The 17,711-nt window shown below is 43.0% G+C and overlaps 1 protein-coding gene across 2 annotated transcripts in view; it reads left to right on the plus strand.

The window, feature by feature from the left end:
- atrnl1b (attractin-like 1b) overlaps positions 1-17,711 on the plus strand; it is a 704,553-nt gene that overhangs the window by 247,321 nt on the left and 439,521 nt on the right. For both annotated transcript variants that reach the window (XM_055646916.1, XM_055646915.1), the window contains exon 20: positions 13,253-13,346. In XM_055646916.1, coding sequence (XP_055502891.1) covers positions 13,253-13,346 — 94 coding nt within the window. The remainder of the gene's footprint in view (positions 1-13,252; positions 13,347-17,711) is intronic.

Genomic DNA, 17,711 nt, shown 5'->3' on the forward strand with positions numbered 1-17,711 from the left:
CAGGGCATCTTAAGGGTTGAACCATGGGTTGCTTCTCCAGACACAACAGTCATTTGCTTAAAATGTCCTCAGAGCAAAGTAGGCTGAAGGGTGGCCTTTATAGGAGTGTATAAAATCACAAAGGGCATGCAAGATGAATGGACACAGTCATCTCCCCAGGAAAACCAGAGGACATGGGTTTAAGGTGAGAGGGAAAATATTTCAAAGGGCAGTTTCTTCACATAGCGGATCAGTCAGCATCTATGCAGGAAATGATCTATGGAGAGAATTCAATGTTCGTGTCATTGGGTTGTAGGCTACCCAAGCAGAATGTGAGGTGCTGTTTCTTCAGGCCGAGGATAAATGGGTAGAATGGGAGGGTAATTAAAGTGGTTTGCAGCTGGGAGCTCTAATTGGTCCAGGTGGGCAAATAACCATATAACACAAGTTATATAACAAACACACATAACCACAAATCACAAGTGTTCAGTGAAGCGGTCATTGTGTCTATGCTTGATCTCATTGATATAGAGGGGGTCACATCAAGAATGCAGACAGCAATAGACTAGGTTGGAGGAATGGCACTTAGACCTCCATCTCATCTGCAAGGGCTGAATGTTTAGATCCCTGAATGATTGTAAGGGAGGAGGTGTAGGCACAACTGTTTCCCTTCCACCTGTCTGTATAAGAAGTAAATAGTTCACGGTTCCATAATCAATGTTTCTAAACATAAATTATTAAGAATACAGAACTTAAAAATATGTCATGATCAAAGTGTGAATTATGTCATTTGTAAAGGAGACAAACTTTGGTTCGAGCTGAGTTTGTCTCTGTACTGAGTAAAAAACATAAATAATAGCTGAGATAGACACAAAGTGCTGGAGTATCTCAGTGGAGCAGCGAGCATCTCTGGAGAAAAAGTGAGGTTGTGTTTTCAGTTTGAAAAAGGGGCCCGACCTGAAATGAAGCCCATCCTTTTTCTCCAGAGATGCTGCTTGACCTGCTGAGTTATTCCAGCACTTTGTTTCTATCTTCAGTATAAACCAGCATTAGCAGTTTTTTTATTACTTCTGCAAATCTTCATGGCTAGTCATAAGAAAACAATGGAAAAATTAAGAAATATGATAGTGATTAATATTTGAGCATTGAGGGGGATTAAGGATCCTATGGGCAATGACCTTGAGCATCTTAAAAATAAACAAATTCTCTTTTTTGAAATTAATTAAACTGTGTTTTGTGCAAATGATGAAAGCAAATATTTTTTTCTTGGGAATTTTAATATTTGCATTTTCCCTCTTTTAACCCTTTGGGAATACAGAAACAAAATTGTGGATTCTGAGTAAACACTTGCCTCTCTGTGACCTACTTAGAAGGTCGCAGAGAGCCAGATTTTGAAGATGGATGGTTTTGAATTGCCTCAAATAATGCATACACTTCATAATTACCAGTCTGATTTGTGTATGCCTTATCTCTGTGTGTCCTAATAGATGTTTATTCATGCTTGAACTAACCTGGAAACTAATATTTTCCTTTCTTCCTTATGTTTGTCTAATTAAATTATAGCACGTTGCCAAAGTATGTGTTCCTCTGTCATTATTTTGCACTAATAGGCCCAAAGATATTACTACAGGAGAATAAAATTCTGTACTGTATTTCCAAATGAAAAACAATTATAATCACAGTAGCTGTCTTTGCGTTGTAAGGCATGATGTTCATAGATATAAGATCTCCTTTACGTCCTTGAGGCCATCTCATGAATTTGTACTATTAAAGGGAAAACCAGGATTCTGTAGAGTTTATTGATTTGAATTTCTCTCTTTCATCACCCACAAATCTGCTTTTGTGGGTTTAAAATTGAGTTTAATAATCTAGATTCTAGATAATATACATTTTTAAGTAATGGGTAGGGAGGGGACTCGGTGTGATTGGGAAAATTGTATATTATTTAGACTGGTAGTACAAAAGCAAATTGCTGCTGGTGCTGGAGATCTCAAACAAAACAACCACATGCTGGAAATGGTCAAAGAGTTGGAGGGAAGGGGGGGAATCACAGAGGGGGGTCAGTGAGAGAAGAGGTTGCTAAACTGTCTTCAGAGAGAGGAGGAGAACTTCTTCAAAGTAGGCATACCTTGAGGAGATTTCGCAGTGGAGTGGAGTGGACAAAATGTTTAAGAAAGAACTGCAGATACTGGAAAATCGAAGGTAGACAAAAATGCTGGAGAAACTCAGCGGGTGAGGCAGCATCTATGGAGCGAAGGAATAGGTGACGTTTTTATGCTGAGGAATAGGTGACCCTTCTTCAGAAGAAGGGCCTCGACCCAAAATGTCACCTATTCCTTCGCTCCATAGATGATGCCTCACCCGCTGAGTTTCTCCAGCATTTTGTCTACCTTCGAATTTTCCAGCATCTGCAGTTCTTTCTTAAACAAATGCTGGAAATAGTCAGCATGTTGGTTAGCATTTATGCAGTAAGATATTGTGTTAATATTTTGTGAAGAATTAATGTTTTGAATGAATGAATAAGTTTATTGGCTAAGTATTCACATACATGAAATTTGCCTTGGTGACCCACCTGCAAGTGACAATATGGCATACAGTGACACATAAAATATTAAATATTAATAATAAAACATTATCGATTAGATAATGATATTTGTCCTGAGATGTCTGTCCTGAGCTGTTACGTTGCCCACTGTTGTTATGCAAGATGCTGAATATTGTGAGGATATTGATTTCATTTTTAGACCAAAAGTATTTAGTGATCTCATGTATCTTCAAGAGTAAACTTTTTTTTTCCTTTTGACTTCTAAAAGTTGCTGCTATTATCTAAAAGTTGCTATTACTTACCTATAGTCGAAACTTTTCCATGTACTATGCTTTCAATTTTCTGCAGACCCTGCTGCATTTGTTGGGGGTGTAGTCTCATTGTGTGGATTGTACTATGGTGCTGCAGGGCATCTCAAGGGTTGAACCATGGGTTGCTTCTCCAGACACAACAGTCATTTGCTTAAAATGTCCTCTGCCAAGGCCCGTTCTTTTTTTCCTTAGTCGTGGCCCTGTATTTCATTTGTAATTGGAGTTGAATGCAAATTCCTTCATCCTTTATTAGCTTCATTCAATAGCATTGTCACTATGTTTTTGCTTTTTCCAGAGATACATTCTTGCTGATCATGTTGACATGGTGAATGGTAGAGCAGAAGAGGAGTGATTATGTGAAGGTTGATGTTCATGCAGTGAAGGCATTCTTCTGATTACTGTACATGAATGAATGAATACGTTTATTGACCACTTATGTACACATACAAGGAATTTGCCTTGGTGCTCCGCTCGCAAGTAACATCACAACATACAGTAAACAATTAAGAATAAAACATAAACCATTAAAACATTATAGTTTAAACATGTGAATGAAATAAAATACCAGAGCATAAGGAGGTGACAAACTTTTGGTTATTGAGTAGAGCTCGTGGAAAAAAGCTGTTTTTATGTCAGGCTGTGGCGGCTTTGACAGTCCGGAATCGCCTTCCAGAGGGAAAATACTTTAAAGAATTTGTGGCCACGGTGAGAGGGGTCAGAGATGATCTTAGCTGCTCGCTTCCTGGCCCTTGCAGTGTACAGTTCGTCAATGGGGGGAAAGTTGCAACCAACAACCTTCTCAGCTGATCGAACGATTCGCTGCAGCCTCTGGATGTCGTGCTTGGTCGCTGAGCCAAACCAGACCATGATGGAAAATGTGAGGAAAGACTCTATGATAGCAGTATAGAATTGGACCATCATTGCCTGCGGTAGATTGTGTTTCCTCAGCTGCTGCGGGAAGTACATCCTCTGTTGTGCCTTTTTTCTGTGGAGTCGATGGTAGCCCCCCATTTAAGGTCCCTAGAGATGATGGCTCCAAGGAACTAAAAGTACTCCACAGATGTGACTGTGGTGTTGTTGATAGTGAATGGGGGAAGATGAGGGGGAGCCCTTCTAAAGTCTACTATCAATTCCACTGTCTTAAGAGCATTGAGCTCCAGGTTGTTACGAAGGCACCAGGACGCCAGCTGTGTCACTTCCTGTCTGTAGGCAAATTGCTCCCCATCCTGGATCAGTCCAATCAGGTTTGTGCTGTCTGGAAACTTGAGAAGCTTGACAGAGGAGTCTGTGGAGGTGCAGTCATTGGTGTAGAGAGAGTAAAGGAGAGGGGAGAGTACGCAGCTTTGCGGTGCTCCTATGCTGAGGGTCAGCGGATCTAAGATGTGCTTTCCCAGCCTCACATGCTGCTTCTTGTCTGTCAGGAAGTTGGTGATCCACTGACAGAGGGGTTCAGGCACAGTCAACTGGAAGAGTTTGGAGTGTAGTAGCTCTGGCACAATGGTTTTGAATGCAGAGCTAAAATCCACAAACAAAATCCTTGCATAGGTCCCTTGGTGGTCTAGGTGCTGGAGGATGAAGTGCAGGCCTTGGATTGAAACACCTGTCAGAGGGCTAAGAAACAATCCTGAGTTGACGCCGCATTGTTTTAAGTGAGCATTTTGCAGCGACCTCACCTTATATTCTGATAAAATATTCTTTCCACGGAAATCTCCTATTTCACTTTGAAATTATATTAATTTGTAACATCAGCAACCACCTTAATGTTCGTGCACTTAGTACCGGGTATGCTTGAAACAATTTATTGTAATTTACTGTATCTTTAAAAAAAACTACATCAACCAGGTGTGAAAATTACACTGAATCGAACAATGATTGAAAATGTGTGGGAATCGACTAATCGTTATCCTGCTGCAAAATTTTTAAGTCGAAAGTTGTATTTTATTTCAAAGTGGGAATTTGAATATAGGGACAGAGATGCTACACAGAGATTTTAAGCTCTCGGGTGAACTCACACAGTGGGACAGGGTTTGAGGCAGCATCTACGGAGCGTAGGAAATAGCCGGGTCTGAAGAAAGGTTTCAACCCGAAACGTACTTGCCTTGCCTGTAGAGCTCTTCCCATGGGTCGTCCTCCGTCTCAAGTCCTTGAACGCACCACAGCCCCGCCGACGAGTATGTCCAAATAAACCAATGAGTGAGAGATATCCAGAACATTAATCTGATGTTAATGAGCACATCTCTCGTGAAAGTTACCTTTGTGGGATTTTCACAGATAAGACAAATGAACAAACACATACAAAACAGCAAGGAGCAGTACACCGTGGCAGCCATCGTAGGCGCCAGTCTACCTGTTAGTTATTGTCACCAGCTACTTGCCTCCTGCATATGCTGGAAGGAATCTTTGCCAGATTGTGTGTAACAGGAGTGGCTTCTAGATAACTAGCTACAATTTTGGAAGTATCATCCAGATTAGTGTCAATTTTCTATTGGGAACTGAGCAGACCCTAATAAAGCAAACATATTCACCCACTAAAAAGTAGTATTTTAAGTTATTAGTATGTGGAAGAATTGGAAGTTGAGTTTTTTAGAGCAGTTTTGTATGGTGACATTAACTTTGGTATATAGGATAGACTGTTTATTATTGTATGGTCCATTCACGCTCCAACAATTGAAACAGTAGCATTGGGCATAGCACAGCCTAAGGGCTTTATCAAGCCCATTACTCTTCAATCTAAAGTGGTTTGGTGGATAATTGGCATCTGCCTCATACAGTATGCTGTAGACATCCAGAAGATGGACAAAAGATGGAAGATTAGGAGAAATTGGGCAACAAAATAATGTGCATGATTAAGTGCGATAATATGCAGACTTTCTGAATAATGTCACATGAATGCAAAGACCAAGAAGGCACACCAATGCATCTAGTGCCTGAGAAGACTGAGTGACTCTTACAAACTTTTACAATGTCCAAGACCGCAAGAAGATTGCAGAGATGTAGTTCATCATACAGACCAATTCCCATCATTGACTCCATCTACACCACGCTGCCTCAGAAAACCAGCCAACATAATCAAAGACTTGTCCTACATTGGTCTCGTTCCCGTTCGGCAACAGGACAGAAGCTTGAAAGTGTGCACCACTATGCTCAGGAACAGCTCCCCCCCCCCCCCCCCCCCCCCCCCTCTATTATCAGGTTCCTGAATGGTCCATCCACAAGCTATAGGGCACTGACCAATTCACCTCTGTCCCATTGAGGGCATTGGATTTTGTCTGTGGAACTGATGTACAACAATGTGCTACAATGCTGAGAACTATATCCTGCACTCTGTATCTACCCTTTTGCTCTATCTATTGTACTTATGTTTGATGAATTATATTATATACTAGACCAAGTGCAGACCAGTTGGGTCTGTTGGGTGCGGTTGGGGGGGGGGGGGGGGGGGGGGGCGGCATGCAGCATCACGCACACTAACTATCCACCCCCCCCCCCCCGCCCACACTCACGCTAATTACCCCCCTTGATATTATATTTTATTTATTAATTTGCTCCTTTTACCCCATAACCACCTTATCTACTGACGTATAGCCCCCAACTTGCATTAACATCGAGAGATGGGGGGGGGGAGGGGGTTAGAGAGTGAGGGCAGAGAGAGAAGGGGCAGAGACAGAGAGCGACAGAGAGAGACAGAGAGAGGGGCAAGAGGGATAGGGGGGGTGGAGAGGAGGAGAAGAGGGAGGGGGAAAAGGTGCGGTGCTGAGAGGGGGGAGAGGTGGGGAGCAGGGAGGGGGAGGGAGGGGGGAGGGTGGAGAGAAGAGGGTAGGGGGTGTGGAGGGGAGGGGGGGGGTTTTAGGGAGGGGGAGGAGGGATGGAGGGGGGAGAAAAAGAGGGGAGGAGGGAGGGGGGAGGAGGGAGGGGGGAGAGAGAGTGTGCTGAGAGGGGGGTGAGGTGAGGGGAGGGGGAGAGGTGGGGAACAGGGGAATGGGAGGGAGGGGGAGGGAGGGGGAGAGGGGGAAGGGGGTGTGTGGAGGGGAGGGGGGTTTAGGGGAGGGACGGTGGGGGGAGGGGATGGAGGGGGAAAAAGAGGGGAGAGAGAGGGGGGGAGGGGGAGAGAGGAGAGGGGAGGGGGGAAGAGGAGAGGGGGAGGGAAGAGGAGAGGGGGAGGAAGAGGAGAGAGGGGGAGAGGTAGGGGGGTAGAGAGGAGAGGGTGGGTGGGGAGAGGAGGAGGGGGGGAGAGAGGAGGGGAGGAGGGGGGGGGGAGAGAGGAGAGGGGGAGAGGAGAGGGGGGGGGGGGAGAGGGAGGGAGAGGAGGAGAGGAGGGGAGGGGAGGAGGAGAGGGGAGAGGAGGAGGGGGGAGAGAGGGGGGAGAGAGGAGGGAGAGGGGGGGGAGGGGGAGGGAGAGAGAGGGGGAGAGAGGGGGGGGGGGGGAGGGAGAGAAAGGGAGAGGGAGAGAGAGAGGTGGGGGGAGAGAGAGAGAGGGGGAGAGAGAGAGAGAGAGTGCCTTTTTACTTCAACCCAAACCCAAACAACCATTTGCAGGCAGTGCTTTTTTACTTCAAACTAACCATATATTCATTTTCAAACCACATTAAGGGTACTCACAGTGATGTAGACATTTGTTCAGTGTCATTCAGAGCTCAGAGTGACAGAGACTAATTGACAGAGCTCCATCTTGCAGAGACTAACTGAGGCACACCACTTCCTGGTTTTATAGTCCCTCCCCCTCCCTCCAGCAGGGGCAGCAGAGAGAATGGTGAATTTTGTAAAAACATTAATATCTCTGTCATTTTTCATTGACGGGAAAAATCCTCGGCACACATGCGGCGGAGGGGGGCTCTGAGCGAGGTGGCCAAAAATGACGGCCGTAGGTGGCGGCGTTCTCTCGGAAATCGCAGCACAGACGGCCAAAAGCGGTCAAGAACAGAGATTTAGTAATATAGATAGATAATATATCTGCTATGTTTGGTTAGCATGCAAAACAAAGCTTTTCATTGTACCCCTTTACATGTGACAATAGTAAACCTAAACATAATTATGACCAAGCCTGAACTAGTACATTCTTCAGAAACTGGCAAGTGACTTATCTGACTGCATAACATCAGCATTGCTTGCAAAATTAAAATAAATCCAGTCTCATCTTTTGAAGAAGGGCAGTTGTCACTAACAGAAACCAACTGAAAACAAAAGGAAACATGGAGAGGAGAGCACAGTACCAATGCATGAACAAAATTTATGGGGAATCAAGATAAAAATACCGAATCAAATTAATAGATTCCTTGGTGAACTGGTTCTCAAAAAAGCCCCTGCAGCAAAATCTCTGACTTGCACACAGCAGTTTTACAGTAAGGATTTTCCAGAGGTTCTTGAAAATGATTTACAATGCATTGCAAGCATGGGGAGAAATAAAAAAAAAAAACAATTATCTTTGAAAGGTCTTGTTGTAAATATGTTGAATTTGCATGAGTTGATATTTCATTTTGGTTATTCTTCTGGAGACTGAAACATACAACCTACGGACTTTATTATTTTAATTACACAAATTATTCTGTTTTTTGATGGCAATGTACAAGTAAAAATTGGAATTGAACCAAAAGTATAAATGCAAAAATGTAAGTCCTGTGTGTATGTTTGAAATCCTCTAGTTATTTAACAAATACTTTACCCTAGCAGAAAAAAAACAGGTTGTTGAGGCAGGTACTGTGGCAAGATTTAAGAAATATCGAGACAGGTACATGGATAGGATGGGTTTAGAAACATAGAAAAACATAGAAAAATAGGTGCGCGAGTAGGCCATTTGGCCCTTCGAGCCAGCACCACCATTCAATATGATAATGGCTGATCATCCAAAATCAGTATCCTGTTCCTGCTTTTTCCCCATATCCCTTGATTCCGTTAGCCATAAGAGCTAAATTTAACTCTCTCTTGAAAACATCCAGCGAATTGGCCTCCACTGCCATCTGTGGCAGATAAATCCACAGATTCACAACTCTCTGGGTGAAAAGGTTTTTCCTCATCTCAGTCCAAAATAGCACTGATAACAATGAGAAGCCCTACCTGGTGGAGGTGGCTGGCCTGGCACTCTGGTGTTGGAACAACAACCTCCTCTTGAATGCCACTAAAACTAAGGAGCTGGTTGTGGACTTCAGAAGGGCACAACAACCGAGGACGTACTCGCAAATGGGATAAATGGGATTACTGTGGATAGGGTGAGCAGCTTTAAATACCTGGGAGTCCACATCACAAAGGACCTGACGTGGACAACACACACTGCTACACTGGTGAGAAAGGCAATGCAGCGGTTTTACCTCCTCAGGCAGCTGAGGAAATTCAGAATCTCTCTGAGGATCCTTCAATCTTTCTATTCTGGTGCTGTAGAAAGCATCCTCTCTGGAAACATCTCAATCTGGTTTGGAAACAGCTCTGCCCAGGACAGGAAGGCTCTGCAGAGAGTAATGCGTTCGGCCGAACGCACCATGGGAACTACACTCACCCCTCTGCAGGACCTATACACCAGGAGGTGCAGATCCAGAGCCAACAAGATAATGAAGGACCCCTACCACCCCAGCAACGGACTGCTCCAGCTGATATGGTCAGGCAAGCGCCTCTGCTGTCAAGCTACGAAAACAGAGAGGGAGAGACGGAGTTTCTTCCCACAGGCCATCAGGACTGTAAACTCTAATCTCACCAGAGACGAATTTACTGTTGTGTCATTTTTTAAAATGTAAATACTGGTCCTGCTTTGTTGTACTGTTCTATTGTTTTGCACAATCCCGCAGGCATTGCCACTTTCATTTTACTGTACATCTTGTATGTGTATGTGACAAATAAAGTTTGACTGGACTTGACTTGCCCCTTATTCTTAAACTGTCACTCCTGGTTCTGGACTCCCCCAACATCGGGAACATTTTTCCTATATCTAGCGTGTCCAATCCCATAATAATTTTATATGTTTCTATAAGAATCCCTCTCATCCTTCTAAATTCCAGTGAATATAACCAATTCTTTTATCATATGTCAATCCCGCCATCCCGGGAATTAATCGAGTGAGCCTACGCTGCACTCCGTCAACAGCAAGAATGTCCTTCCACAAATTTGGAGACCAAAGCTGTACACAATACTCAAGGTGCGGTCTCACCAGGGCCCTGTAGAACTGCAGTAGGACTTCCTTGCTCCTATACTCAAATACTCTTGCTATGAAGGCCAAAATGCCATTTGCTTTCTCCACTGCCTGCTGTACCTGAATGCTTACTCTCAGTGACTGATGTACAAGGACACCCAAGTCTCGTTCCACTTCCCCTTTTCCTAATCTGACACTATTCAGATAATAATCTGCCTACCTGTTCTTTCCACCAAAGTGGATAACCTCACATTTATCCACATTATACTGCATCTGCCATATCTGCCCATTCACCCAACCTATCCAAGTCACTCTGCAGCCTCATAGCATCCTCCTCACAGCTCACACTGCCACCCAGCTTTGTGCCATCCACAAACATGGAGACATTACATTTAATTCCCTTGTCTAAATCGTTAATATATATATTGTAAATAACTGGGGTTCCAGCACCGAGCCTTGTGGCACCCCGCTTGTCACTGCCTGCCATTCTGACAAGGACCCGTTAATTCCTACTCTTTGCTTCCTGTCTGCCAACAAGTTCTCTGTCCATGTCAATACCCTACCCTAAATACCATTAGAGGGATATGGGTCAAATGCAGTCAGGCGACACTTGTGTAGATGGGATATGTTGGTCGGTGTAGGAAAGAAGGGTCAAAGTGCCTGTTTCCATGCTGGCTCTATGACGCTATAACGCTAACTAAATTCTGCAGGAATCTTTGAAGTCAATTTGCCACCTGTCTATGATATATTTTAAGCCTCTACCATGTTTTGGTCTCTGTATAGTATTTTAATATAAAGAACATGGATGTAAATTTTTATATTGGCTTTGCATGTTGTTTGGTGTAAGTGTCACTCAGAATATTCACTGTCTTTGACAATTTTAACAATGGAATGCCAAGGTTTATCCATTTACCAAAGTCTTTTCAGCTCTTTGGCAAGCAGAGCTTGTTCTTCCATGCAAGGTCCAGCTGCCATGCAAGACTCTGCTGTAAAGCATCAAACTAGCTTCAGAGTAGCAATTGGCAATACGGTATTAGTGAAAGGTAAATTCATGACTTATCTCACAGGCCAAGCTGTGCACATGCGGCTTGTCTGATAGTACAGTGGCTTGCAAAAGTTTTCATACCCCTTGAACTTTTCCACATTTTGTCACGATACAAACACAAATGTAAATGTATTTTATTGGGATTTTATGTGATAAACCAACACAAAATGGTGCATAATTGTGAAGTGGAAGGAAAATGATACATGGTTTTCAAATTTTTTTTACAAATAAAAAACTGAAAAGTGTGGCGTGCAAAAGTATTCAGCCCCCCTGAGACAATACTTTGTAGACCCACCTTTCGCTGCAATTACAGCTGCAAGTCTTTTGGGGTATGTCTCTACCAGCTTTGCACATCTGGAGACTGACATTTTTACCCATTCTTCTTTGCAAAATAGCTCAAGCTCAGTCAGATTGGATGGAGAGCGTCTGTGAACAGCAATTTTCAAGTCTTGCCAGAGATTCTCAATTGCATTTAGGTCTGGACTTTGACTGGGCCATTCTAACACATGAATATGCTTTGATCTAAACCATTCCTTTGTAGCTCTGGCTGTATGTTTAAGGTTGTTGTCCTGCTGGAAGGTGAACCTCCGCCCCAGTCTCAAGTCTTTTGCAGACTCTAACAGGTTTTCTTCCAAGATTGCCCTATATTTTGCTCCATCCATCTTCCCATCAACTCTGACCAGCTTCCCTGTCCCTGCTGAAGAAAAGCATCCCCACAGCATGATGCTGCCACCACCATGTTTCACAGTGGGGATGGTGTGTTCAGGGTGATGTGCAGTGTTAGTTTTCCGCCACACATAGCGTTTTGCATTTAGGCCAAAAACTTCAATTTTGGTCTCATCTGACCAGAGCATCTTCCTCCACATGTTTGCTGTGTCCCCCACATGGCTTGTGGCAAACTGCAAACGGGACTTCTTATGGCTTTTTTTCAACAATGGCTTTCTTCTTGCCACTCTTCCATAAAGGCCCGATTTGTGGAGTGCACGACTAATAGTTGTCCTGTGGACAGATTCTCCCACCTGAGCTGTGGATCTCTGCAGCTCCTCCAGAGTTACCATGGGCCTCTTGGCTGCTTCTCTGATCAATGCTCTCCTTGCCCGGCCTGTCAGTTTAGGTGGACGGCCATGTCTTGGTAGGTTTGCAGTTGTGCAATTTATTTTTAACCTATGGTTTATTACATACAAAATGTTTGAGAAAATTGTTGATGTTATTGATGACATCAATGTAATTAAGACCTGAAATGACACTGATACCCATTTCAGGATTGGCCAGAATTTATAAGATTTGTGAGCTGAATTTGCCCGTGCAATGTTGCTCATTTCCAAAATGTCTTTTTGCCGCTCAGTAAAAATAGTTTTCTTGCACTTTGTAGCAAAATATCTCTAATTTCAGCAAATGTTAGCAGAGCAGTTTCTAAAGTTTTGCTGAAAAGATTTTATTTCATACATAAAAATGACCATTGATTCAATAAGCAACTTTCATTTAGTTAGAGAAAGCTTCCGAAGCAAGAAGAATAAGCCTGGACAATAAAGTTAACATAAACCAGCTATTCCTGGAGATGTTGTCACATATTCCACACTATAGCAGGTTGGGGACAGAGCGGGGCAAGATATGTTTTGAAACTGCAATGATTGAGTTGTGCACACAAGGAACAACAGATGCTGGATTCTTGAGCAAAACATAAAGTAAATTAGGCAGCATCTATGGAGGGAATGGACACGCAATGTTTTGGGTCAAAACTTTCCTTCAGACTGAGTGGATCACTGGATTAAATTGTGTCAGCATGGTGTGGCTTATTCCTGGATTGCCAGCAAAGATGTTGAATGAGCCGTCCCTTTTCCGTGAAACTCATAGACAACCCCGAAGCCCTGTGAGCTTTATCAACTTCACCTGTCAAATGCTGCTTTGAAATAACTGTGCAAGGCCATACAAATGCGAGCTATTCCTGATCTCTGCCAGTCGCTTCCTGCAGTAAGATAGCAGGATGTTCAAGAACAAGATGTGGTTGAACATCAAACTTCTTCTGTGGTTTGTACGTTTAAAAACCGCGTAATATTCTACAAATCAAACACTGTTTTTAATAACTCGCAACTGTAGATCTGGGGAATAATTACCAATTAATCTAATCTAGCCTGGGCTTTCATTATCTAAGTTTCATTCCTGACATTTGCATTATCTGAACAATTGGGTTTAACTCCCGTTACGTCTGTATATTCTAGTTTCTTGGATGTTTTCTAACAGCGCCTCTCTATTCTCAGCTTGCAAATGTAATGGACATGCAAACGCTTGTCATGCACAAAAAGGAAATTGCTTCTGCACAACAAAAGGAATCAAGGGAGACCAGTGCCAATTGTGAGTATTTGCAATTCCCTTGATTGATATTAATTTCTTTCTGTTGCTGTGCTAAAAATAATAGAGCAATTTTGTAAGCATCAGTGATCTAAATCTGATGCAGTCATGAGATATCCAGAAAAAATAAATAATAGTACAGGTCAATGCTTTAGTATTGTGTGGTATGGTAATTAAATGTTTGTAGATATAGCGACATAGGAATGTGTTTTTGAATTGTTAAAATTGAGATAAAATTGGCATGTCATTGTTCAATGGACAAAAAAAGTCACATTCAATGCTGTTGATAAATTTATCTACATCTTTGCCGAGTAAGCCAAATGGTGAATATATCTGCCATTTGATGGAGTATATCTTGAACTAAATAAAAAATAGTTTAGTTCAATGGAAATGGATCGTTATATGAATTTCAAAAAGACAGAAAATGCTGGAGTAATTCAGAGGGTCGGGAGAACATGGATTGGCGACATTTCAGACAACATTTCAGAGGGTCTCAACCTGAAATGTCACTTATCCATGTTCTCCAGAGATACTCCAGTACTTTGTGTCTTTTTTGTGAAACAGCATGTGCAGATCCTTGTGTCTCCATGTTATAAGAATGAAACAAGTTGTGAAATGTAACCGCTTCAAGCCAATATCTTGTTCGGGTACTCGTTCAAAGATAATGTTTCATTGAATGTTTGAACCATAAAGTCATAGAGCATAGAAATGTTCCCTTTGGTGAACCACACCCATTCTCACCCTTTGACGGACCACACGTATTCTCACCCTTTTTCCTATCCACTCTAATTCCATTTGCTCTGTTAGAACTGTTTCCTTCAATGCATTACCTGTCACCGAGAGGACATAGATTTAAGGTGAATGGGATAAGATTTAATAGGAGTCTGTGGGGTAACGTTTTCACACAAACGGTGGTAGGTGTGTGGAACGAGTTGCCAGAGGAGGTTGTCAAGGCAGGGACTATGGCAACATTTAAGAAACAGTTCGACAGGTACATGGATAGGACGGGTTTGGAGGTATATGGGCCAAATGCAGGCAGGAGGGACTAGTGGTGCTGGGACATGTTAGCTGGTGTGGGAAAGTTGGGCGAAAGGCCCTGTTTCCACGCTGTATCAAACTATATGTGTCTGTCTAAATGCTTCTTAAATGTACTAATTATACCTGATTCCACCGGCTCTTCTGGCAGCACATACCCAATATCAACCAGTCTCTGCAGAAAAAAAACATTCCTGAGATCACCTTTAAATCCTTTCTTTCACCTTAAACCAATAGCCCTCCCATGGGAAAATTATTTTGGCTATCTCCCTTATCTATGCCTTTCATAATCTGGTATACTTTTATTTGGCCTCCTTTGTTCCAGTGAAAATAATCCTTCCCTGCACAGTCCTGTGCAATCTCGTCATTCGTATTGTAAGGTCACCATAAATACTGACTATTAAAATATAATCATTTTACACAGGAACCATGAATACTGTCTTTTTTTTTAAATGCTATTTTTTAAAAGACGACATTAACAAAGCTGTTTCCTCATCTCCATTCTAAATGGCTTACCCCTTTAGTCTTAAACTGTGGCCCCTGGTTCTGGACTCACCCAACATTGGGAACATGTTTCCTGCCTCTAGCATGTCCAAACTCTTAATAATCTTATATGTTTCAATAAGATCCCCTCGTATCTTGCTCAATTCCAGAGTATACAAGCCCAGCCGCTCCATTCTCTCAGCATTTGACAGTCCTGCCATCCCGGGAATAAATATTGTAAACCTACGCTGCACTCCCTCAAAGGCAAGAATGTCCTTCCTCAAATTAGGGAACCAAAACTACATGCAATATTCCAGGTGTGGTCTCACTAGGGCCCTGTACAACTGCAGAAGGACCTCTTTGCTCATATACTCAACTCCTCTTGTTCTGAAGGACAACATGCCATTTGCTTTCTTCACTGCTTGCTGTACCTGCATGCTTACTTTCAGTGACTGATGAACAAGGACCCCCAGATCCCGTTGTACTTCCCCTTTTCCCAACTTGACACCATTTAGATAATAACCTGCCTCTCTGTTTTTGCTACCAAAGTGGATAACCTCACATTTATCCACATTAAATTGCATCTGCCATGCATCTGCCCACTCGCCCAGCCTGTCCAAGTCACTCTGCATTCTCATCACATCCTCCTCACAGTTCACACTGCAACCCAGCTTTGTGTCGTCTACAAATTTGCTAATATTACTTTGAATCCCTTCATCTAAATCAATGATGTATATTGCAAATAGCTGCGGTCCCAGCACCGAGCCTAGCGGTACCCCACTAGTCACTGAAAGGGACCCGTTAATCCCTACTCTTTTTTTCCTTTCTGCCAATCAATTTTCTATCCATGTCAGCACTCTACTCCCAATGCCCACTAATCTCCTATGTGGGACATTATCAATTGCTTTCTGAAAGTCCAGGTACACGACAACCACTGGCTCTCCCTTGTCCATTTTCCTAGTTACATCCTCAAACAATTTCAGAAGATTAGTCAAGCATTATTTCCTTTTTGTAAATCCATGCTGACTCGGACTGATCCTGTTACTGCTATCCAAATGTGCCATCTGTGGAATTCTCTGCCTCAGACCGCGGTGGTGGCCGGTGCTCTTGATACTTTCAAGAGAGAGCGAGATTCGGCTCTTAAAGAGTCAGGGGATATGGGGAGAAGGCAGGAGTCAGGGAATATGGGGAGAAGGCAGGAACAGGGTACTGATTGGGGATGATCAGCCATGATCACATTGAATGGCGTGCTAGCTCGAAGGGCCGAATGGCCTACTCCTGCACCTATTGTTTATTGTGCCACAATTTCATCTTTTATGATTGACTCCAGCATCTTCCCCACCACCTTTCTTAAAAAGTGGGATAACATTAGCTACCCACCAATCCACAGGAACTGCTCCTGAATCTATAGAACAATGGAAAATGATCACCAATGCATCCACAATTTCTAGAGCCACTTCCTTAGGTACCCTGGGATGCAGATCATCAGGCCCTGGGGATTTATCAGCCTTCAGTCCCATCAGTCTACCCAACATATTATCTGCATAATGTGGATTTCCTTCAGTACCTCCGTCACCTCAGATCCTCTGGCCAGTAGTACATCAGGAATATTGCTTGTGTCCCCCTTAGTGGAGACAGATCCAAAGTACCTGTTCAACTCATCTGCCATTTCCTTGTTCACTGTAATAAATTCTCCTTTGTCAGTCTTCAAGGGTCCAACTTTGGTCTTAACTAATTTTTTCCTCTTCACATACCGAAAGAAGCTTTTACCATCCACCTTTATATTCATGGCTATCTTATCAGTTTATTGCAAAGAGGAAGAAAGATTCCAAGGGGAGTAAGGGGCGACCGTGGCTGACAAAGGAGGTCAGGGACAGTATAAAAATAAAAGAGAAGTACAACGTAGCAAAGATGAGCGGGAAGCAAGATTGGGTAATGTTTAAAGAGCAACAGAAGATAGCTAAAAAGACGATACAGGGTGAAAAGATGAGGCACGAAAGGCACTGCACCTACTGTATTATTCCCACAAATACCTGCCATTGTTGTTCTGCTGCCACCCCTGCTAGGGTATCTTTCCAGTCAACTTTGGCCAGCTCCTCGCTCATGGGTCCATAGTCCCCTTTGTTCAACAGTAACACTGACACCTCTGATTTACCCTTCTCCCTCTCAAATTGTAGATTAAAACGTACCATATTATGGTCACTACCTCGTAATGGCTCCTTAACCTCAAGTTCCTTTATCAAATCCTGTTTGTTACACAACACTATATCCAGATTTGTTTTCTCCCTGGTAAGCTCCAATACAAGCTGCTCTAAGAATCCATCACGGAGGCATTCCGCAACCTCCGTTTCTTGGGGTCCAGTACCAACCTGATTTTCCCAGTCTACCTGCATGTTGAAATCTCCCATAACAACCGTAGCATTACCTTTACGACATACCAATTTTAACTTGATTCAACTTGCACCCTATATCCAGGCTACTGTTTGGGGGCCTGTAGATAAGTCTCATTAGGATATTTTTTACGCTTACAATTCCTTAGTTTTATCCATACTGACTCCACAACTCCTGTTTCAATGTCACCCCTTGCAAGGGATTGAATTTCATTCCTCACCAACAGAGCTCCCCACCCCCTATGCCCACCTGTCTGTCTTTTCGATAGGAGGTATATCCTTGAATATTCATTTCCTAGCCCTGGCCCTCTTGTAGCCATGTTTCTGTAATTCCAACAACATCATACTTGCCATTTTCTAACTGAGCCTCAAGCTTGTCCACTTTATTTCTTATACTTCGTGCATTCATATACAACACTTTGACCTCGGTATTCACTTCCCCTCTCACACCGCACACAGT

The sequence above is a fragment of the Leucoraja erinacea genome, chromosome 15 (assembly GCF_028641065.1).
Source record: "Leucoraja erinacea ecotype New England chromosome 15, Leri_hhj_1, whole genome shotgun sequence".
Taxonomy (NCBI): Eukaryota; Metazoa; Chordata; class Chondrichthyes; order Rajiformes; family Rajidae; genus Leucoraja; species Leucoraja erinaceus.